At 59.8% G+C, this 19,422-nt stretch overlaps 1 protein-coding gene across 1 annotated transcript; it reads right to left on the minus strand.

Moving 5' to 3' along the window:
• Positions 1-3,906: 3,906 nt before the first annotated feature.
• Positions 3,907-15,600, minus strand: NES (nestin). The gene is made up of 4 exons (XM_060260993.1): positions 14,764-15,600; positions 11,467-11,591; positions 10,309-10,379; positions 3,907-9,527 (listed from the first exon to the last, which is right to left on the minus strand). Exons 1-4 carry the CDS (start codon positions 15,598-15,600, stop codon positions 3,907-3,909), a joined length of 6,654 nt encoding a protein of 2,217 aa, XP_060116976.1.
• Between the last annotated feature and the right edge of the window lie 3,822 nt (positions 15,601-19,422).

Genomic DNA, 19,422 nt, shown 5'->3' on the forward strand with positions numbered 1-19,422 from the left:
AGGGTGTCTGTTGTGGGGGAGGAAGGGAAAGGAGATTGTGAGCCGCTCTGAGACTCTTCGGAGTGGAGGACGGGATATAAATCCAATATCTTCATCTACCTCACAGGGTGTCTGTTGTGGGGGAGGAAGGGAAAGGAGATTGTGAGCCGCTCTGAGACTCTTCAGAGTGGAGGGCGGGATATAAATCCAATATCTTCATCTACCTCACAGGGTGTCTGTTGTGGGGAAGGAAGGTAAAGGAGATTGTGAGCCGCTCTGAGTCTCTTCGGAGTGGAGGGCGGGATATAAATCCAATATCTTCATCTACCTCACAGGGTGTCTGTTGTGGGGGAGGAAGGGAAAGGAGATTGTGAGCCGCCCTGAGACTCTTCGGAGTGGAGGGCGGGATATAAATCCAATATCTTCATCTACCTCACCGGGTGTCTGTTGTGGGGGAGGAAGGGAAAGGAGATTGTGAGCCGCTCTGAGACTCTTCGGAGTGGAGGGCGGGATATAAATCCAATATCTTCATCTACCTCACAGGGTGTCTGTTGTGGGGGAGGAAGGGAAAGGAGATTGTGAGCCGCTCTGAGACTCTTTGGAGTGGAGGGCGGGATATAAATCTAATATCTTCTTCTTCTACCCCTCTTGAAGCCCCTTCTCTTGAAGTATTTCTGACCATGGGATTTTACCCAGCATCACTATAAGTTTGTCAAAATTCGTTTTCCTGAAGTCCATCCGATGGGTCTGACTATGTCCAGCTTTTCTCTTCCCCAAGACTGTAAATTCCCAAATCCCCTGGTCCCCACTGCCCAGGGGCCCACAACTTCCACCTCATCCATCGGTTCTTCCCGGTTGGTGAGAATCAAGTCCAAGATAAGGAAGTTGTCAGCAAGACAAGTCAGGCTGAATCCTTCCCAGTGTTCCCTCTAAGCGGAGTTAGTGGGAGTGAGTTCAGCTCAGCCTCCAGTTCACACCTTTCTGTCTTCGCTCAGGAAAGACGCCCCAGAGCACACAAATTGACGCAGGAGCTCCCAACTTTAATGCCAGGAGCTCACAAAGTGGAATTTTTGCTCACCAGACTCTGCAGCTTGGGGGGAGGGAGCGAGGGGGGGGGGTCCTGACTGCTCGTTCTTCTCCCCCACCCGCACCCTGGGAGCCCTCACACACACCTTCTTATCTCTAACTGCAAGGGTGTTGGAGGGGAGCAGGAAACCATCACCCATCACCCTGCTGGCTTTGCAAGGAGGCACAGTGTGTGTGTTTGGGGGGGGGGGGGGGAGCAGCCAGCTGCTTGACTTGCCTGGCAGGCAGGCAGGGTGAGGAGAAGGGGAAGTTCTGCAGGAGGGAGGAGGGGTCCTTGGGAGCAGGGCCAGAACTCACAGCCCATTGCCTTCCAGAACCCCTCAGTCGCCTGCTCTCCCGGAGCTGCCATTTTTCACTCTCTTCTGCTGCGCAGGGGGTCCTGAGTCTAAATCAGATCTCAGTGGGTTTTTTCCCTTAAACGCACACAGGGTTGGATCCTGCAAATCCATTCTGTTCATGGTGGCACTTTCCCCTGCTGCAGGGGGGGGGGGGCGGGGGGGGGCAGCACGGAGGCTGGCCCTGATGGAAACCTCTTTGCACCAGAGGAAAGCACTCACCCCCTCCCCCCCCAGCTGGGATCCCAGGTTTTCAGTCTACAAAGTCCTTTCGACAACACTCCCATTCCCCAGCATGTGTTGCCTGCTCAGTGTGGACCTGGCTGCCTTCCCTTCCCTCCTGCTCTGGATGCTGGCATTTGAAGCGGGGGGGGGGAAGGGGGAGGTGGCCTCAGCACAGGCTTCATTGCTCCCCCCATCCCATGTCCCTCGCTCAGCCCTCCTGCCCTTGCACAATTGGCCCATGCCAGCCCCTGCTTACTGGCAGGGCAGAGGAAGGCACCTCAAGGGGGGGGGGGCTTCATGTCCCCTGGACCACTGACTTCATGGGGGGGGGGGAGCAGGGGCCACACCCCTCTGTTCAGCTGAAGGACGACTGAGGAGTTGGAGACAGCACAGCTCAGCAGCACACCTGGATGGGAGTCCCGAAGCCCCTGGCCAGTGCTGGATTAAGCCCTGTGGAGACCCCTAGGCAATCAAAATCTTGGGGCCCCTTTGCAAATTATCTCCGTCAGAGCCCCTGCCCCACCGCCTGTGGCCCCCGCTGCAGCCTGCAGGCCCCTTTGGCAAAGCTGCGGGGGGACTTGGTGACACCAAACAAGCAGGCAAAGAGCAGCTGTGTTGCTGGCTGGGAGGGCTGCAAGCAGGGGGGGGGCTGGCCTGGGGCCCCTGAAGGTGTGGGGCCGTCCATAGGCCAGTGCCTCCTTGGCCTCCTTGTTCTTCCGGCCCTGCCCCAGCCGAGTGGCCAGCAGGATTCCCAGAGGAGCAGCTGTGGAGCTTCCTCTCCCCCAAACTCTGGAAATCTTACAGCTCTGAACATCTTGCTGGGGCTGCTGGAGCCAAGCCCGGCTGTTCTAGTGCAGCCCTGAGGGGTGGGGCGGGAATGCTTCTGCAAAGGGTCTCTGGGAGGAGGCGGGGCTGGGGAGAAGAGGGGCTGCCTGCCTGCCAGCCAGGAGGCCGAGCTGGGATCCATCTGAGCTCCCTCTCTGTGGGCTTCCATGGGGAGATGAGTGGACCCCCCCTTGCCAAGTGGTGTGCAACAGGAGGGGAGAGGGGGCAGCAGTGGGAGGAAGGGCACCGCTCCTTCCTTCAGGGGTGCCGCTGGGTGCCTCACTCCATTCAGGCCGGCTGTCCTCTGGGACCTAAAGGGACGATGCCCCTCCCCGTTCCAAGACCCCGCTGCGGGCTCTGAGGCTGGAGTTGCCAACAGGGCAGGAGAAGTGGCCAGAAGGGCCTCAGGATTACTCTCCCCCGCCCCCAAAATCCCAAACAACACACAACCCCCCCCCCCGGCAGCATTGCACAGAGGCCTAGAGGTGCTTTTAAAAATGGTATGTATTTTGTAAAATGAGTACACACACACACACTCAGAGACAAAGAAAGAAAGAAGAGGATTAAGGCATTGGAGAAGTTTTCCTGAAAGGAGTCAGTGAAAAGGGAGATGGGGGGGGGGGGTGATTCGGGCCGAGGACTCCCCTCCTCCTCTGGAATCCCCCCATTCCCTGGCCAGGCCTGCCGGAGGACTCTGCCCCTCTGCTCAGCGGCTGCTGCTGCCTGCCTAGAAAGGATGGGGGCTGGCATGCCCAACTGATGCCCCCAAGAAGCCAAGGGCCCCAGGCACCCCTCAAAGGGGGCAGAGCGACCCTCCTCTCCCTTGGGCCGCCTCCTGCCCTTCACCCCTCCCCCAGTCCCAGAAGGCCCGGTTCCCCTTCTTTTTGGGGGTGCCCTCCCCCCAGGACGTGAGTGGGTGCCTGGAGGCCTGCTTGGTGCCCCTGCTGATGGGCCAGCCCCACCCCAGCATCCCCCCAGGACCTGGCCATACCAGAAGCTCTGCTCCGCTCGACTGGCAGGGAAGCCCCTCGGAGGCCCCAAAGGAAACAGGGCCTGTAGCCCCCCGCGGCCCTTCTGGCAGCACTGCGGGGGAAAGGGCTGAGTGGGGGCAGGAAGCACGCTGGCCCAGCTCCCCGACGGACGGATCCTGCCTCCTCCTCCCCCGGGCATCGCCAGCCCCAGAAGGGAAGGAGAGGCTTCTGTCCCAAAGGATGGGTCGCCACGAGGAAAAGGCACAAGCCCCAGTCCCTTCCTCCGGTGGTTGTTTTTCTAAGGCCCTGCCTTCAACGCTCACTTCAACTTGATTGCTGGTTTTTTGGCCTTGAAAGGGTGCCTCTCCTGCCTACTCAGAGTTGCCGATTGTCACCATGACTACCTGTTGCCCAGTTTCAGATGGGTGAAGGGAAGGGGGGAGGGGAGGGGAGGGGAAGAAATCAGGCCACGATGAAGCCACGTTTCAGTTGTCCTCTGGAGACCAGAATCCTTCTTGCTCTTCAGGACACAGCTTCAGGTGTTGTCTGGACTCCAAGGGGAGAATCTCTTCTCCGAAACGTGGTGGGACAGCAATGGCCCCCATCTCGACATCCTTTCCTTTCGCATGTGCCGACTGCCCTCTGTCAGCAAAGAGGCTCTTGCCAGCATCGCCCCCCTCCTGCCCTGTGTGCTGCAGGGAGCCGGCCTCTTCACTCGCTCGCGTCTGTGGCGGGGCCTCGTTCAGGGTCTGCAGTGGGGGGAACTCCTCCACCAGTTCTTCCCCGAAAGAGCCGACCTCGTAGGCCCTGTGGCCAGAGCAAAGCCCCCCCAGGCCATTCAGTAGCTCAGGGGTGAACTCTGCCAGGCGAGGATCCCGCTGCAGCCCGTTACTGTTGCTTTCGACCCACAGATGACTCGATCCCATTGGGTCTTTGGCATTTGGGGAAGGGGCATTGGGGGCCTCTGTAGGAACCTGGGATCTCCCTACATCAGGCCACGCAAGAGAGCAGCCCTTGCTGTCGGCCCCCTCTCCGTGGGCTGCCCACTTCTCTGCCTCCGCAGTCTGCTCAGCGGCCTTGATGACCTCTTGGTTAAACTCCAGGGCTTGTTCTACAATCTCCAGGATGTCGGAATCTCTCAAACTGTCCACAGGGAGACTTGCTTCCCTCTTGCCGGAAGGATCTGCAAATTCTGTCCCACTTGAGTTCAGCTCAGGCAAGTGTGTTTGTTCTCGGGTCGGCTCTTCTTGGCCGCAGCTCTCCAGGCCAGGCCCCTCCCGTCCATCCTGCTCGCACCCCAGGCCTTCCGACTCTGTGCCCTCTGGGGTCTGCTCTTCTTCCAACACAATTTCTCCCAGGTCGGCAACGCTGGTCAGAGGAGAGACCTTATGGGAGCCTTCAGACACGATATTATTGGGATCACTGAATCCCAAAGGGCTCTCAGTCCCTCCCCGGAAACCTTCCTGGAGATCCAGCTGATCTGGCTGAAAGACACTGTCTACTTCCGTCTCCCAAACAAAGCCTGTGCTCCCCATTTCCTCTTCATGGGTCGTGTCTCCACACGCAAGTTCTTCTCGTGCACCAGTGCCATCGGCCAAGACGCCCCCCGGCTGTTCATCACGTTCTGCATCCAACGGGGGGAAACCGTCTTCTGCACTTGGCATTTCAGCTTCCCCTCCCTCTTGCTCTCTGACGAGTTCCTCAGGCTTAGCTGCTTCTGGATCTTTTGAAAGAGGGAGTTCCCTTGAGTGGACAGCATCCTGTTGGGGATCAGATTCAGGGGAGCACCCTCTTTCCTCATCTCCCTCCAAGACTCTGGCGTCATCCTTTTCTGTCTGGGGACTAGACAGACATGCCGTTTCCTCCTCCTCCGCTTCTTCCAGGGCCTCCGCAGAAGGGGCACCGGCTTTGGTCAAAAGGGGCACCTCGGCTGCCTCTTCGTCCCTCCCAATCCCAGCCAACATCTGCTCATCATAGAGATGCAAGGGTGTTCTGTCTGGCAACGTCTCCTCCAGGTTAATACGCCGGCTGCTTTCCAGCTCCCCTTCAATCCCTTCTGCTTCACGGGTGGCGTTTGGGGAAACATCGAAGGACTCAAGGGAAACCTCAGACCCTGAATGGTCACTTTGCAACTGAGGGTCATTTTCAGAAGACACCCCTGTCTCCTCAAGGCCATGGCAGGACTTTGCTTCAGGCCCACTGGCAGCATTGGCCTGCCTTGCTGAGCCCCCAGAGCTGGCTTCCTGGCACAGGCTTGGCTCAAAGTGCAGCGGATGCTGGTTTGGGGAGGCTTCTTCTCTCTCAGCAGCAACAGGCTGTTCTTCTGTCTGCGGAGTGTCAGTCTTGGAGACTAGTTTGGCTTCAAGGCGCTCCTGCTCCTCACTCATGTTGACAAGACCCGCGGGTTCTGCCTTCTCCCCAAGGCCGGTCTTTGACTCTCTCTCCTCAGCCTCCATTGCTTCTGGCCCTGTTAACAAATCTTTCGTTTCCAGCAAATCACTCTCAGGGGAAGCCACGGCAAGATCTCCCTCCTCCACCTGCTGCTCCACGGAGAGGTCTCCTTGACACACCTCTATTGTCTCCTCTCCTTTGCTGGTGATCCCTTCTTCCTCCACCTGCTGCTGCATGGGCAGGTCTCCAAGGGATGCCTCTACTGTTTCTTCTCTTTTGCTGGTGATCTCTTCCATCTGCTGCTCCACAGACAGATCTCCATGACATGCCTCTACTATTTTCTCTCTATGATCATCCTTGCTGGTGATCTTGTCTTCCTCGACTTGCTGCTCCATGGGGAGGTCTCCTAGGCGTGCCTCTACTGCTTCTTCTCCTTTAATGGTGATCTCTTCATCTTCCACCTGCTGCTCCACAGATAGGTCTCCATGACATGCCTCTACTGTTTCTTCTTTTTTGCTGGTGATCTCTTCATCTTCCACCTGCTGCTCTATGGGCAGATCTCCTTGACATGCTTCTATTGTTTTCTCTTTGTGATCTTCTTTGGTGGCGATCTCTTCTTCCACCTGCTGCTCCATGGGGAGGTCTCCATGGCATGCCTCTACTATTTGTTCTCCTTTGCCAGTGATCTCTTCATCTTCCACCTGCTGCTCTACAGATAGGTCTCCTTGACACGCTTCTACTGTTTTCTCTCTGTGAACTTCTCTGGTGGTGATCTCTTCTTCCTCTTCTACCTGCTGCTCCATGGGCAGGTCTCCTTGACACGCCTCTGTTGTTTCTTCTCTTTTACTGGTGATCTCTTCTTCTACTCCCACCTGCTGCTCCACAGATAGGTCTCCTTGACATGCTTCTACTGTTTTCTCTCTGTGATCTTCTCTGGTGGTGATCTCTTCTTCCTCCACCTGCTGTTGCATGGGCAGGTCTCCATGACACACTTCTACTGTTTTCTCTCCATGATCTTCTTTGCTGGTGATCTCATCTTCCTCTTCCACCTGCTGCTGCATGGGTAGGTCTCCTTGACATGTGTCTATTGTTTCTTCTCTTTTACTGGTGATCTCTTCTTCCTCTTCCACCTGCTGCTCCACAGATAGGTCTCCTTGACTCGCTTCTACTGTTTTCTCTCTGTGATCTTCTCTGGTGGTGATTTCTTCTTCCTCTTCTACCTGCTGCTCCATGGACAGGTCTCCTTGACATGCTTCTACTGCATTATCTCCATGATCTTCTCTGGTGGTGATCTCTTCTTCCTCTGCCACCTGCTGCTCCATGGACAGGTCTCCTTGACATGCTTCTACTGCATTATCTCCATGATCTTCTCTGGTGGTGATCTCTTCTTCCTCTGCCACCTGCTGCTCCATGGACAGGTCTCCTTGACACGCTTCTACTGCATTATCTCCATGATCTTCTCTGGTGGTGATCTCTTCTTCCTCTGCCACCTGCTGCTCCATGGACAGGTCTCCTTGACATGCTTCTACTGCATTATCTCCATGATCTTCTCTGGTGGTGATCTCTTCTTCCTCTTCCACCTGCTGCTCCATGGACAGGTCTCCTTGACACGCTTCTACTGCTTTCTCTCCATGATCTTCTCTGGTGGTGATCTCTTCTTCCTCTTCCACCTGCTGCTCCATGGACAGGTCTCCTTGACACGCTTCTACTGCTTTCTCTCCATGATCTTCTCTGGGGGTGATCTCTTCTTCCTCTTCCGCCTGCTGCTCCATGGGCAGGTCTCCTTGACATGCCTCTCCTGTTTCCTCCCCTTGATCTCTCGTGGAGGCCCCCAGCCTCAGAACACCTCCCATGTTGTCCTGCTGTAAGGCATCTTGTTGCTCCCAGGTCCAATCTTGCAAGGTGGCCATGTCTTTCCTTTCCATTGTGTCTCCCTTGCCCAAAGCCTCCCCTTCCTCAAGGAGGACTTCATGTCCCAAAATATCCTTCTGTGGTTCCCAGTGGTGGTGATCCTGAGCGCCTGCTTCCTCCTCCTCCTCCTCTGTGGCCCTGGGCTCAGTGGACAGGGAATGCTGGGCTGAGTGTTCCTCTCTCAAGGCAGCCTCTTCAGCCCAGGAGGTCTCAGCATGCAAGTCCACCTCTCTCCCCTCCTCTTTTGGCAAGGTGGAATCTCTTTTGGGAAGTGATGTTTCTTCCTCAGGGGTTTCCTGCTCAATCCCAAGAAAGTGATGCTCTTGGTGACTTTCTGCAGAATAAAACAAGTGGTTTATGGGTGACAGTGTTTCGGCTGCAAATTCTTCTGCCTGAAGGAACTCCATTTCCAGCATCTCTGCCTGGAAATCACATTCTTCACTCTCCCTGGAAGGGCTCGAAAGGGCTCTTGGTTCCTCATCCTCTGAGAGATGCAGGGCCTCTGTGCTCACCACCTCAAGGTCTTCTGCCCCTCCGTCAGCCTCCTCCAACTCTGGTCCGATGGCACCGGCAGTATGGTCCCCAGGAGGATGGCTTGTGCCAGGCTGTGGGCTGTCCTGGCTGCCCCTCAAAATGGCCATTGCCTCTGTGTCCAGTTGACTTGCTGGCTCTGTCCGCTTGAAACCTTCTTCCCACTCATCCCTCTCAAGAATGCACTGGACGTCACGGGGCTGCTCATTGCCACTCTCAGACTGCTCTGACGCGCACGTTCTGTTGCAGCAGTCAATGTTGTCAGCGACTGGAATGTCAAATACAATTCCCTCTTTGTTGGGCTGGGTGGAAGGACTTCTCTCTTCCTTCAGCAACTGTGTTCCTTGTAGAGAGGGTGGTTCTGCCTGCCAAGACACCCACATGCCGGCTTCTTCTTGCTGCTGCTCAGGACAGACTTCCGAGCCACCGTTGGCCTCCCCGGAGTCTTCAGAGCCTTCTACACCCTCCAGGAACCCTACTTCCCTCTGGCTTTTGTGTAGCTCTGGCGAGTCCTCCTCAAATGCTGCTGCGCTTGGAGAAATGGCTGCCCCATTTTCCTCTTCCATGGATGAAAAGTCCACAGACGGGATGCCGTTGAGGGCTTCAGCTGCCTCAAGCAAGCCAGCTTCAAGGCAGGCCTCCCCCACCGGCACTTCCTGCAGTGCCATTTCTAGGGCTTCCATGACCAGCTGGGAGGGAAAAGGCACCTCATGCCCAGTGGTCTTCTCTTCCGCCTCCACTTCCTCATGGAGCTCTGCTTTCTTCCCCAACTCCCCCGTGGCCAGTTGGACTGAAATGTCATCTCCATCTTCTTCTCCTGGTGGGCAACTGTGCTCGGCATTTGAGCTGGGCTCTCCCAAGCCATTTGGAACGAGAGGCCCGTTGGAGTTGAAGAGCAGGAGCGATTCATGGATGAAGGACTGGGAAACTGTCCCAGCTCTGCTGGCTGTGGCCAACTCATTTTGTTGGGAGGAGCCTAACTGCAAAGCAGTGGAGTCAACGAAAGATGGGCCGACGTCCTCCGCCTCCAAAGCTGTGGTCGACTGGGGCTGCAGGGCGGAGTTGGCTTTCTGGAACTCCCAGCCCCCTACGGGGCTTCTCTTCCTCTTGGGGAGCCCAGAGGCCGTGCTGAGTCTGAAGGGGCCACTCTGGCTCTTGGGCAACGGAGGCGTCACACCTGCCTTCAGGAAGGTCGTGGGGCTCGGCCAGGGGTCTCGGGACCCCAGAGAGGCTGCTTGGCGCTTGGTCTTACTTGCTGCTTCCCATTTGCTCTCTGTGGAAGGAACAAAGCAGAAGGGTCAGTCAGCACAGCAAGTGTTCCCACCTCAGAAATCTGGCTTCAGAGCACGCTTGGCCAACGTCACGAAGGAGCCAGGCACGCAACTGCAACCTCCGCTTTTGGGGGAGCGCTAGTCTGCACGGGTTTAGCAGTCAGGTTAGAACGGATAAAAGGAGGTACTTCTTCACCCAAAGGGTGATTAACATGTGGAATTCACTGCCACAGGAGGTGGCGCGGCTACATGCATAGACAGCTTCAAGAGGGGTTTGGATAGAGATACGGAGCAGAGGTCCATCAGTGGCTATTAGCCACAGAGTGTTGGACTGGAGGGGCCACTGGCCTGATCCAACAGGGCTTGTCTGATGTTCTTAAGAAGAGACCTTTCCTATGCAGGCCGTTTCCTTGGCCGCATATCGCCGTATGTTGTGGCCGGTTGGCAGCAGCCTGGGCAGGAGGGTGCAAGGGAGGGCAGGTGGCAGCCCCCAGGCTGTGGGTCACCTGCTTCGCACCCCCATCTCAGAAGGCAGGGGGAACCGCAACACCGCCCCCTTTTCTCAGGACTGGAACCCCAAACCTGCTGGCCCCTTAAGAACCCCCCGCCTCTGGGGAGCGAGTTCTGCTCAGGAAAGCTCACACTTCCTGGGATGACTGCAGCTACGGTAGTTGTTGGGCAGGTGTGGCTGGACTCCTGTTTCCTTCTGCTGCAACAGACGGATGTGCCCCCTCTCCCCCCAGGAAGACCCCGCTGCCCCCTCCCCTCTGCCTGGGAGCTTACCTGGGGGGCTGAGGGCCACTTGGGGGGCTGCTGGCATCTGCAGCCGTGTGCTCTCTGCTTCCAAGAGAGTCCTGAAAGGCAGAAGGGGAGGGGGGGAGAGGGGTGAGCACAGAGGAAGCCCCAGGCCCTCAAGGCCCCCCCGTCTTGTCCACTCAGGCGGGCAGCTGCTCTCTCGGGGGGGGGGGGTCTTTCCTACCCCCTCCTGCCTGGTCCTTTCCATCAGAGGAGGGAACCAGAGTGGGCCAAGCAGAGGCCCCTCCCTCCCTCCGCAGGGTGAGCAGCAGTCGTGCCTTCTTCTTTCACCCTGTCCAGGCCGACCGGGGAATTCGGAGTCCCACAGAGCCAGACTTTCCAGCAGCAGGCGAGGACTGGAGACAGGCAGCCCCCCAAGAAGGGGAGTGGGTGGGGGGGGGTAAGGACCAAGCCTCGAGGAGCGCCTGCTTGAGGTGAAAGCAGCAGGAGCAGAGAGCCCCCCCCCAGAGGGGTCTGCCCCCTCAGCCTGCAGAGGCCATGGCCCTCCTGCTGGGGAAGGGAAGGGAAGGGAAGCTGTTGGGTGGCGGCGGGGACAGGAAGGGCCGCTGCTGCTTGCTGGGACCAGCCCATGGCCTCTGCTGCTTCTGCCCCCCCCCCCCCCCGGAGAACCCTCCCTCCCCCCTGAGGAGGAGCCCAGGCCCTCTGCCCCCCTCCCCTCCCCTGGTGGAGGATGACATCATGGCCAGCCAGGCCGGCAGGGCCTCCATTGGCATGCTAATGGGGGGGGGGGCGGCGGCTTCCCCTCTGCTTTTGTCTGAGCCATCTGGAGAGGAGGGAGGGAGGAGGGGGGCGGTGGGAAAGCGGGAGGTTCCCGTGGGAGGATGCTCTGCTGGGGGGGGGAGTGGGAGAGGAGGAGAGGAAGCGGGAGAGTCCCCATCAGACTTGCCTGCCCCCCCTTTGCTCTGAAGTTGTGCAAACTGCAGCCCCTTTCAGGAAAGACAGAGCGAGACATCCCCCCCCCCTCTGGTGGGCAGAAGAGGTTTCGTGACCCTCCTGCTCTGGGGGGGCCGAAGGGCAGACAGAGCTCTGGGACCTCTTGGCTTGGGCAGGGGGTCCAGTGCTGCTGGGCTGGGGAGTGGTCCGGCCCCAAGCCTCCCCCCTCCCCCGCCTCCCTCGCTCCCTCACCTGTAGGTGGCCACCTCCAGGCTGAGCGACATCTTCAGGTGCATCAGCTGGCGCTGCTCTTCCAGCACCTGGGCGATGCGGAGGGCCAGGCCCTGCTTCTCCTCCTCCAGCCCCTCCACGGCCAGCTGCAGGGGGGCAGAGACCACCCGTCAGTGGGGGGGGGGACAGCTGAGTGTTCACCTCTCTGGCAATGGGGTGGGGGGGAAGGCTGGCTGCAGCCCATCCCTAGGCTTCTTTGGGGCCAGCTGCCTCCGTTGATGCCCATGGGGGACCAAAGACAACATTTCCACTCCACTCCCATTTCTGTTCTAGGGGACGGCTGGGCTGAGAGATCCCCCTTGCCAGTCAGAAGGGCTCCGGGGAAGCTGGGCAGGAGTCCAGCCTGGGGTGGTGGGGCTGGCAGGCTGCTAAGGAAAGCAGGCATGATTCATTCCGCAGGCTGTGGGGGCTTGGTCGCCATCCTCCCTTGAGGGCAGGCAGAGGCCAGTTCTCTTCTGTGGGGGACCCCCCCCCCCCAATTCTATTCTCTGTACTGCCTGGAGGAGAACTCCTCCCTGGTTGGGGATCAGGCTGCCCTCAAGGTGCTGGTGAGGCCCTGAACTGGTGCCTGCCAGGCTGCTCCACTCCCATGGCCAAGAGTGAGCAAGTGGATTGCGAAGCCTGACATATGAGAGAGAGAGACAGAGACAGAGAGAGACAAAGACAGACAGACAGAGAGAGGGAGGGAGAGAGAGAGACACAGACAGACATAGAAAGACAAAGAGGGACAGAGACAGAGACATAGAAAGAGAGACAGAGAGAGAGAGAGGCAGGGAGAGAGAAACAAACAGAGACAGACAAACACAGAGAGACAGAGAGAAAGACAAAGAGAGAGACAGAGACAGACAGAGAGAGACAGAGACAGACACAGAGAGAGAGACAGAAAGACAGAGACACAGACAGACACACAGAGAGAGGGAGGGAAAGAGATACAGACGGAGAGAGGGAGAGAGACACAGAGAGAGAGAGAGAGAGAAGGGGCCAGGTGGGAAGGCGGAGGTCTTGAAGGGTGTTGCCCTCCCCACTTTTGAGGGGGTCCCACTGATCATCACTGACTGGGGGTCCTTCTGGATCCAGCCTGGTTGCCAGAGAAGGAAGGTGCCAACAACCCGTCCTTCCAGCTCCTGAGGCTGAAGAGAGCCCTCTGCCTTGCCTTCCCTTGGCTCTCCTGGCCTGGCGAGTCCATCATGCGGTCATCTGCCCTATGCTGAGCAGGGGTTTGCCGTTCAAGTCCACTTGGTACAGCTGACTGATTCTCTGTAGCTGCAGAGGAGTGTGCCTATTGCCCCCCTTCTGCAGGGACTCATGAGTTGCTGGGCTTCATTCAAGGCTGTGGTTACTAAAGACCTCGGACCCTCTTCGCTGCCACTCTTGGCCACAACAGCCCTTGGAGCATGCCATCCCTCCCCCTGCAGCTGCCTGTCGGTGCATCCTCGGTGGTGGCCCCTGCCCTCTTGGACAACCTGCCTGCGGAGGTCAGGAAATCCCCCCCATTCCATTACTCAGCAGAATGTCCAAAGCAGAAATTTTAAAAGGGATCTGGGCTGTAACAGATGGGAGCAGTCCCCTGCGGGGGAAGGGCCCTCCAGGGTCATCTAGTCCAACCCCCTGCGCAATGCAGGACACTCACAAACCCCTCCTCCCCAGTGAGCCCTGCAGGCTCCAGGCTCACAAGATGGCCAAACCCTCCTGGAGCCCTGGCCAAACTGGCCTGGAAGGAAATTGCTTCTGACCCCCAAGTGGTGATCAGCTCTTCCCCAGGTGTGTCAGGAAGGGCCATGAGGACTCAGCCCTGAGGCAGCCCCCCTCCTGCCCTCCCTCTCAGGTGGCCATCCCGCCTCTGCTGCCAAACCTCCACCCCCCACCTCCCCGCTGAGGAAAGGCTGAAATGGTCAGGAAGTTATCAAAGATTTCAGGTTTTCACGGCTGGTAACATCATTAGGGTTTGTAGAATCTTTCGGGATCAAGTGCCGTGTTCTACTGGAGAAAGTTTTCCTTCCAGACGTTTCGTTCTCAGCTGCGGAGAACATCCTCAGTGGCGTTGCAGCCGGAGCTCAGCGCCTGCTCCGGCTGCAACGCCACTGAGGATGTTCTCCGCAGCTGAGAACGAAACGTCTGGAAGGAAAACTTTCTCCAGTAGAACACGGCACTTGAGCCCGAAAGATTCTACAAACCCTAATGGTCAGGAAGTTCTTCCTCATGTCGAGCGGGAAACTTTGCCCTCTGCGTGGCAGCCTGTAGGGCTTGTCTGGCCTGAGAGGGTTTTCCGCTTGTAATGCTGCCCTGTCCTGGAAGCCTCCTGCTATGGAATAGCTTCTGGAGCCATCTGCTTGAGAGTGAAGAAACCCCGCTGGATAATCCGCCGGGAGGAAGGCAGCAGGGGGGGCCTGGGGAAGAGCGGAGGCGCCAGGAGCCCACGCGGGGCTCACAGGGACATGCCTTCCTTCCCGCTGGGCCCCACTGGGACTGGCTCTTCCCGAGAACGAGCGCAGCCGCGGGACTTGAGACCTGTATCCCGGGCGGGGGGGGGGCCGCCGAGAGAGCAGGAGCACCTTCAAGACTAACCGACTTTGCAGCGGGGGAGGCGCTTTCGTGGGTCCCTTGGGAAGCCACTGCCTCGCGTGGAAGGTGCCCCGGCCTCTTCTCGAGTGCTGCAAGCAGCCTAGCAGGGCTTTTTGTCTGGAAGAAGAAGAGGCGCCAGAGCTCTCCAGAGGGAGAAACGCACAGGTGCCCTTCATGGGATTGGAAACATTTTCGGGAGAACTGGGGTTCCACAAAGAGGTTCCAGAACTCCATTCCGCCGCCTTCCCCCAGAAGGAAGGCCGCTGAAGTCAGCACCGCTTAAGTTAGAAACCTGCGGAATCCTCCCGCATCGCTGTGGGCATCTGCCCGGCACCAGAATTAATGCGGGGGGGGGGGGGGGATGCACGTGCTGGAGACTGGGCGGGGGGGGCGGTGGAGAGAGAGGTCTACATTTTGCAACACGGAGAGGCACCAGCTGGCCCCTGTGCGCACGACAAGGCCTGTCTTTGGGCACGAAGTGACTCAAAGCGTCCGTCTGGGCCCCTGCTTGATGCTCCCGAGGCCCCCCCCGCAAGGTAGGTGCGGCTGAGCGGGAGTGGCGCAGGTTTCCCAGGGAGCAGCCGGGACCCACGGCGGGGATTTGAGCCTGGCTCGCCCCCCCCCCCCCCCCCGAGCAGCCCTCTGGCCACGATGCCGCCCCGGCCAGAGCGCAGAACGAGGCGGCCCCGCGGCTACCTGCAGCTTGTGGGCTTCTCCTTGCTGGTGCTGCCACTGGTGGGCCAGGCGCTGGCGCAGCGTCTCCTTGCGGCCCTGGAGGGCGGCCAGCTCCTTTTCCAGCTGCTGCAGCTGCAGGTGGCTGTGCCGGTTGCGCTCGGCGGCCTCGCAGAGGTTCTCCTTGGCCTGGCGCAGGGAGGCCTGCAGCTGCGAGACCTCCGCCTGGTAGGTGTCCACGGCGCCCCGCCACAGCTCGGAGAGCCGCCGCGAGTAGTCCTCCAGCTCCCCCGCCGGGAAAGGCGGCCCAGGGGGGCGGCAGCTCTCCAGGCGCCAGGGCCCGCCGGCGGCGCCGTCGTGCTCCAGGCGCGCGCGCTCCTCCAGGTGCGCCTGGGCCGCGGCGTGCAGCTCCTTCTGCAGCTGGCCCGCCCGCTCCTGCAGCCACAGGTGGCCGCGCTTCTCCTCCTCCAGCTGCTGCTTGCTGGCGGCCAGCAGCCTCTTGGCCTCTTCGCGGGCCGCGCGCTCCTTCTGGCACCGGCTCTGCAGCCGCTGCAGCTCCTGCGCCACGCCGGCCCGGGCCAGCTCCGCCGCGCTCTTCTGGCGGAAGGCCTCGTCCAGCTCGGCGCGCCGGGCGCCCACCTCCTCCTCGCACCGGGCCCGCCACCAAGAGCCCGCCTGCTCGCCCGCCGGCCCCGGGCTGCCCCGCAGGCGCTGCAGCTCCCACGCCAGGCCCTCGTTCTCCTCCTCCAGCGCCTTCACCCGCGCCAGGTAGGCCTCCAGCCGCTTGTTGAGCTCCCACATCTGGAGCGAGGCCTCCCCCAAGGGCCGCCCCGCCGCCTCCAGCAAAGTGCTCTCCAGCATCCTGCTCTCTCGCGCTCGCTCTCTGGCCGCAGCCGGCGCGTCGAACCCGAATCCGGCAGAGGCTGGCCTTGCGCGGGCGAAGCAGCAGCAGCAGCCAGCCACGAGGAGGGAGCGAGGGAGGGAGCGAGTGAGGCCCCCCTCGCGGGCCAGGCCGGGTCTATTCGGGGAGGGGAGGGGAGGGGAGGGGTGGCTCTTCCCCCGGGCAGCTGCACTTAACCCTTTGCTCGACCAGAAGCGGGCAGGAGAGCGCTGCAGCCCCCCCCCCCCCCAGGCAGGGCCCTCAGCCTCCGCTGCCCCCTCCCTCCCCAGGCTGAGAGCGGCGACTTGGCAAAAGAGGCCACTTTGCGCCTGGGACACACCGCTGGAGTGCAGGTGGGAAGGTCTCGGCCCCACAGGTAGGAGCGTCTGTGTGCGCGCGCACTCCCTCGGGGAACAAAGCGGAGTCTAGCGGCGCCTTGCAGACCCACCAAGTTTTATTCCGAATCAAAGCTGGTGCGTCTTAAAGATGCTGCTGGACTCGGCTTTGCTCCGCTGCCCCCCCCCCCCCCGCCCTTCCTCTGGGGACATGCGCTGCCGGGCTTGCACCCAAACGCTCCCGCCCCCCTCTACTGCTTGGGGCCACCCCTTTGGAGGGGCATTCGAGAGGGCACAAGGGAAGCTGCCCCCCTGGAGTTCGCCAGCACCCCCCCGGCTCCTTTATGAGGGCGAAGTGACCCCGCCTGGTCTCCCCCCCCCCCGCCTTTGGGTCAGGAGCCACACTGGGAGGAACTGCAGTCACCCCCCCCCCCAACACGAAGCTCCGTCTGGCGGAGAAGAGGGAGGGGCTGCAGGAAGAGGAGGCCGCCCCCGGACCCTAGTCCTAACCCCCCGCCCGCCCCACCTCCCGGGCTGAAGGGCTCCAAGGCGAGCCAAGGGCCCCCTCTGGCGGGCAGCAGAGCGAGTGGCCGGCTGCGCAGCAAGTGGAGGGAGCGGCCGCCGCCGCCCGAGTCTGTCTCTCGCACTAGGAAAGCGCACGAGCCCCGCAGGGGACGCGGGGACTGGGGGAGGGGGGCACTGCGGGGGGGGCCCTGGTAGCCAGCGGCAGGCTCGGGCCTGAGGAGCTCCTCCCCCCCCCCCATCTGGGGAGTCCTGAAGCTTCTCCTGCACGCCGCGCAGCCACCTGCGGCTCTTGCACACATTCCGCATGGTCGCTTTGCTTCTCTTTAAACCAGCGCCCCCCAACCGTTTGGGCGTCAGGGACCGGTTTTGCGGAAGACAATTTTTCCATGCACAGGGGGCGGGGTGGGGGAATGGTTTCCAGATGGTACAGTTGTGCACTTTATTTTGTTGTGGTGGTTAATTAAGCGTGCGGACTCTTACTCCTCCATTTGCACCTGCTGGAATGGCCTTCTTGGGTCAGCCATGGCTCTGGCAGAGGTTGTCCTTGAAAGGGCAGCTTCTGGAAGAGCTCTCTCCGCCAGCCTACCTCACAGGGTGTCTGTTGTGGGAGAGGAAGGGAAAGGAGATTGTGAGCCGCTCTGAGACTCTGATTCAGAGAGAAGGGTGGGGTATAAATCTGCCGTTCTCATTATTAAAGTTATTTTCTTTCCACCTCTCCATCCGTTTGCAGCTCTCCAACCTCTGACGTTTCTCCTTTGTGGCTCTTATGTGAAGCAAGTGTGGCCTCCTTGGTGTCTTTTGTATCCTGGGTCTGAATCTCTGTGCTGAGGAAGAGTCAGCAGCAGGGCCTCTTGGCCCACCCGTGGCAGAAAGACAAAAGGCGAGCTGCTGGGGACCTTCTGCAGCAAGACCCCCACTGGGGAGCGGCTGCAGAAACAGATCACGGGGGTGGGGGGGGGGCGACCCTCCACTTCCACCACTGAGCAGTCTCCTTCCACTGCAGGAGTGCTCCTGGATTTCTGAAGAGCTGCCCCAAAAGTTCCTGCTGGAGATGCCAGGCAAACTGAGGGGTGGCGGTGCTGGGGGTTGCCATCTGGGATTCCTAAAGCCATCATCAGATGGGGTCATTGGGCACAGCTGGATCCCCTCGCAGGGCCCAGAAGCCTCAAGAGAGGGGCTAGAAGGAGGCCTTGGACACCAGGTGACCTCCCCTTCTATCCCCCTTGGAGGGGTCCCGCTGCAGCAGGCTGCGTTGGGGAGCGAGGTGGAGGGGGCTCTGGGCAGCAGGCACGGAGGAGGAGATTAGATTTATAGCCCACCCTATACTCTGAATCTCAGCTGCTCTTCCAAGGACAGAGTCTCAGAGCGGCTCACAATCTCCCTTTACCTCCTCCCGCACAACAGACACCCTGTGAGGTGGGTGGGGCTGAGAGAGCCCTGACAGTAGCTGCTCTTCCAAGGACAACTCCTAGGAGAGCTATGACCTTCCCCCACCCCCAGTCACCTGCCTCGTATCAGCCTGCTGTGTCCTTTGCTGGGACCAACTCGTCTTCTCTCGCCCCTCTTCTAGCAAAAAGCAGATCTTGGCCAGAATCTCGCCTCTTTTTTCCCACAGCAGCATTCCTAAGGAGGTGGGTGGAATTCCAGCTTGTTCACCGGCTGGACGGGAAGAGCTCAGAGGGTGGCACTGTCTGACTGGCCAGGCAGCCAGAGCCCCAGACATGGGCACTGATGCTCCCCTAGAGAGCTTGTTTGGCCCCATCACGCTCATCTTCAGCCTCCCCGCCCCCACGGGCAGGGGGCTCCTCTAGAAGCCCAGCTCTTCTGCCTCAACCACAGGCTTGGGCGGAGCTTCAGCTGCTTTCAAAGTAACTTCCTTTCCCTTGTGACAACAAAGGGGGGGGGGAACCACCTAAAAACGTCTGGGTGGAAAAGCTCGTTTCTGTGACTCCATGAAGCCTGGTTCTTTCAGGACGTCTGGGGCACATCAGGCACATAACTGGGGGCACGGGTGGGATCAGATCTGAGCCTGGAGACTCTGTGTCCAGAGACCCTTCCCCTGGCACAGCCGCACGCCTTGAGTCATGGGGCCTGGGTCTGTGGGGCAGAAGACAAAGACTGCCTGCTGGAGCCCTGCCCTGGGGGACAGCCCAGCCACAAGCCGGGCCGGGGGCTGCTTGGAGCAGTCAGCCAGCCCACCCTGCCAAGGACCTAGGTGGGAGACCTCCAAAGGAAGACCAGCAGTTGGGGGGGGCAGGCAAACACCAAACCACTCTCTGTCCGCCCTTGCGCCCCAGCACCACTAGGGGTCGCCAGAGCCAGCCATGCCTGCAGGAGGGGGAGGGGGGTCCTGGGGGGGGGCTTCTTCCGCCTGAGCCCCTTGCAGGGGGGGGAGTCTCCTCCAGCTCACCTAACCTAGGAGGGGGAAGGCTCCGTGGCAGAAGAGCCTGCATGCCCTGGAATGGGCCAAGGAACCAGACTTATTGGAGGCTTTCTCCTATTCACCTGCCCAGAGGCATCAGGCTACACCAATGAGGACACTGCCCCCCCCCCAAAGCTGGGCCAGCAGAAAGGAGGCATTGGGGGCAGGGCAGTGATGCCCTTTGGCCTGGGGGGGGGGGAAGAAGCCAAAAGTGCCTCCCCTGGGAGGGGGGAGAACTTCCCCAAGGGCTGGTCAAGCGCGCCCCCCTCCCTGCCCCCTTTGAGTAGAGTTTGGGAGGAATGGGATGCTAGAAAGTCTCCAGATGGGTGGGTGGAGCCCCTGGGAGTAGAGGGGGAGGGAGCTAGAGGAGTCTGTCCTATTTTAACATCCAAGAGGGCCTGTGTAGAGAAAGGGACAGAGGACTCGCATTTCCCCCCCCTTCCTCAGCTAAAAGTATGTTCAAGAGCATCCTTTGGAGGGTGGGAGGAGTTCTCTGTACCACACAGACCTGCTATTTTAAA

Source organism: Heteronotia binoei, chromosome 1 (assembly GCF_032191835.1).
Source record: "Heteronotia binoei isolate CCM8104 ecotype False Entrance Well chromosome 1, APGP_CSIRO_Hbin_v1, whole genome shotgun sequence".
Classification (NCBI taxonomy): Eukaryota; Metazoa; Chordata; class Lepidosauria; order Squamata; family Gekkonidae; genus Heteronotia; species Heteronotia binoei.

Coding starts and splice junctions, on each gene's coding strand:
- NES (XM_060260993.1), bottom strand. CDS start 15,600: ATGCTGGAGAGCACTTTGCTGGAGGCGGCGGGGCGGCCCTTGGGGGAG. Junction 11,592..14,763: donor GAGAAGCCCACAAGCTGCAG/GTAGCCGCGGGG, acceptor GCCCCCCTGCAG/CTGGCCGTGGAGGGGCTGGA. Junction 10,380..11,466: donor CTGGAGGTGGCCACCTACAG/GTGAGGGAGCGA, acceptor TCTGCCTTTCAG/GACTCTCTTGGAAGCAGAGA.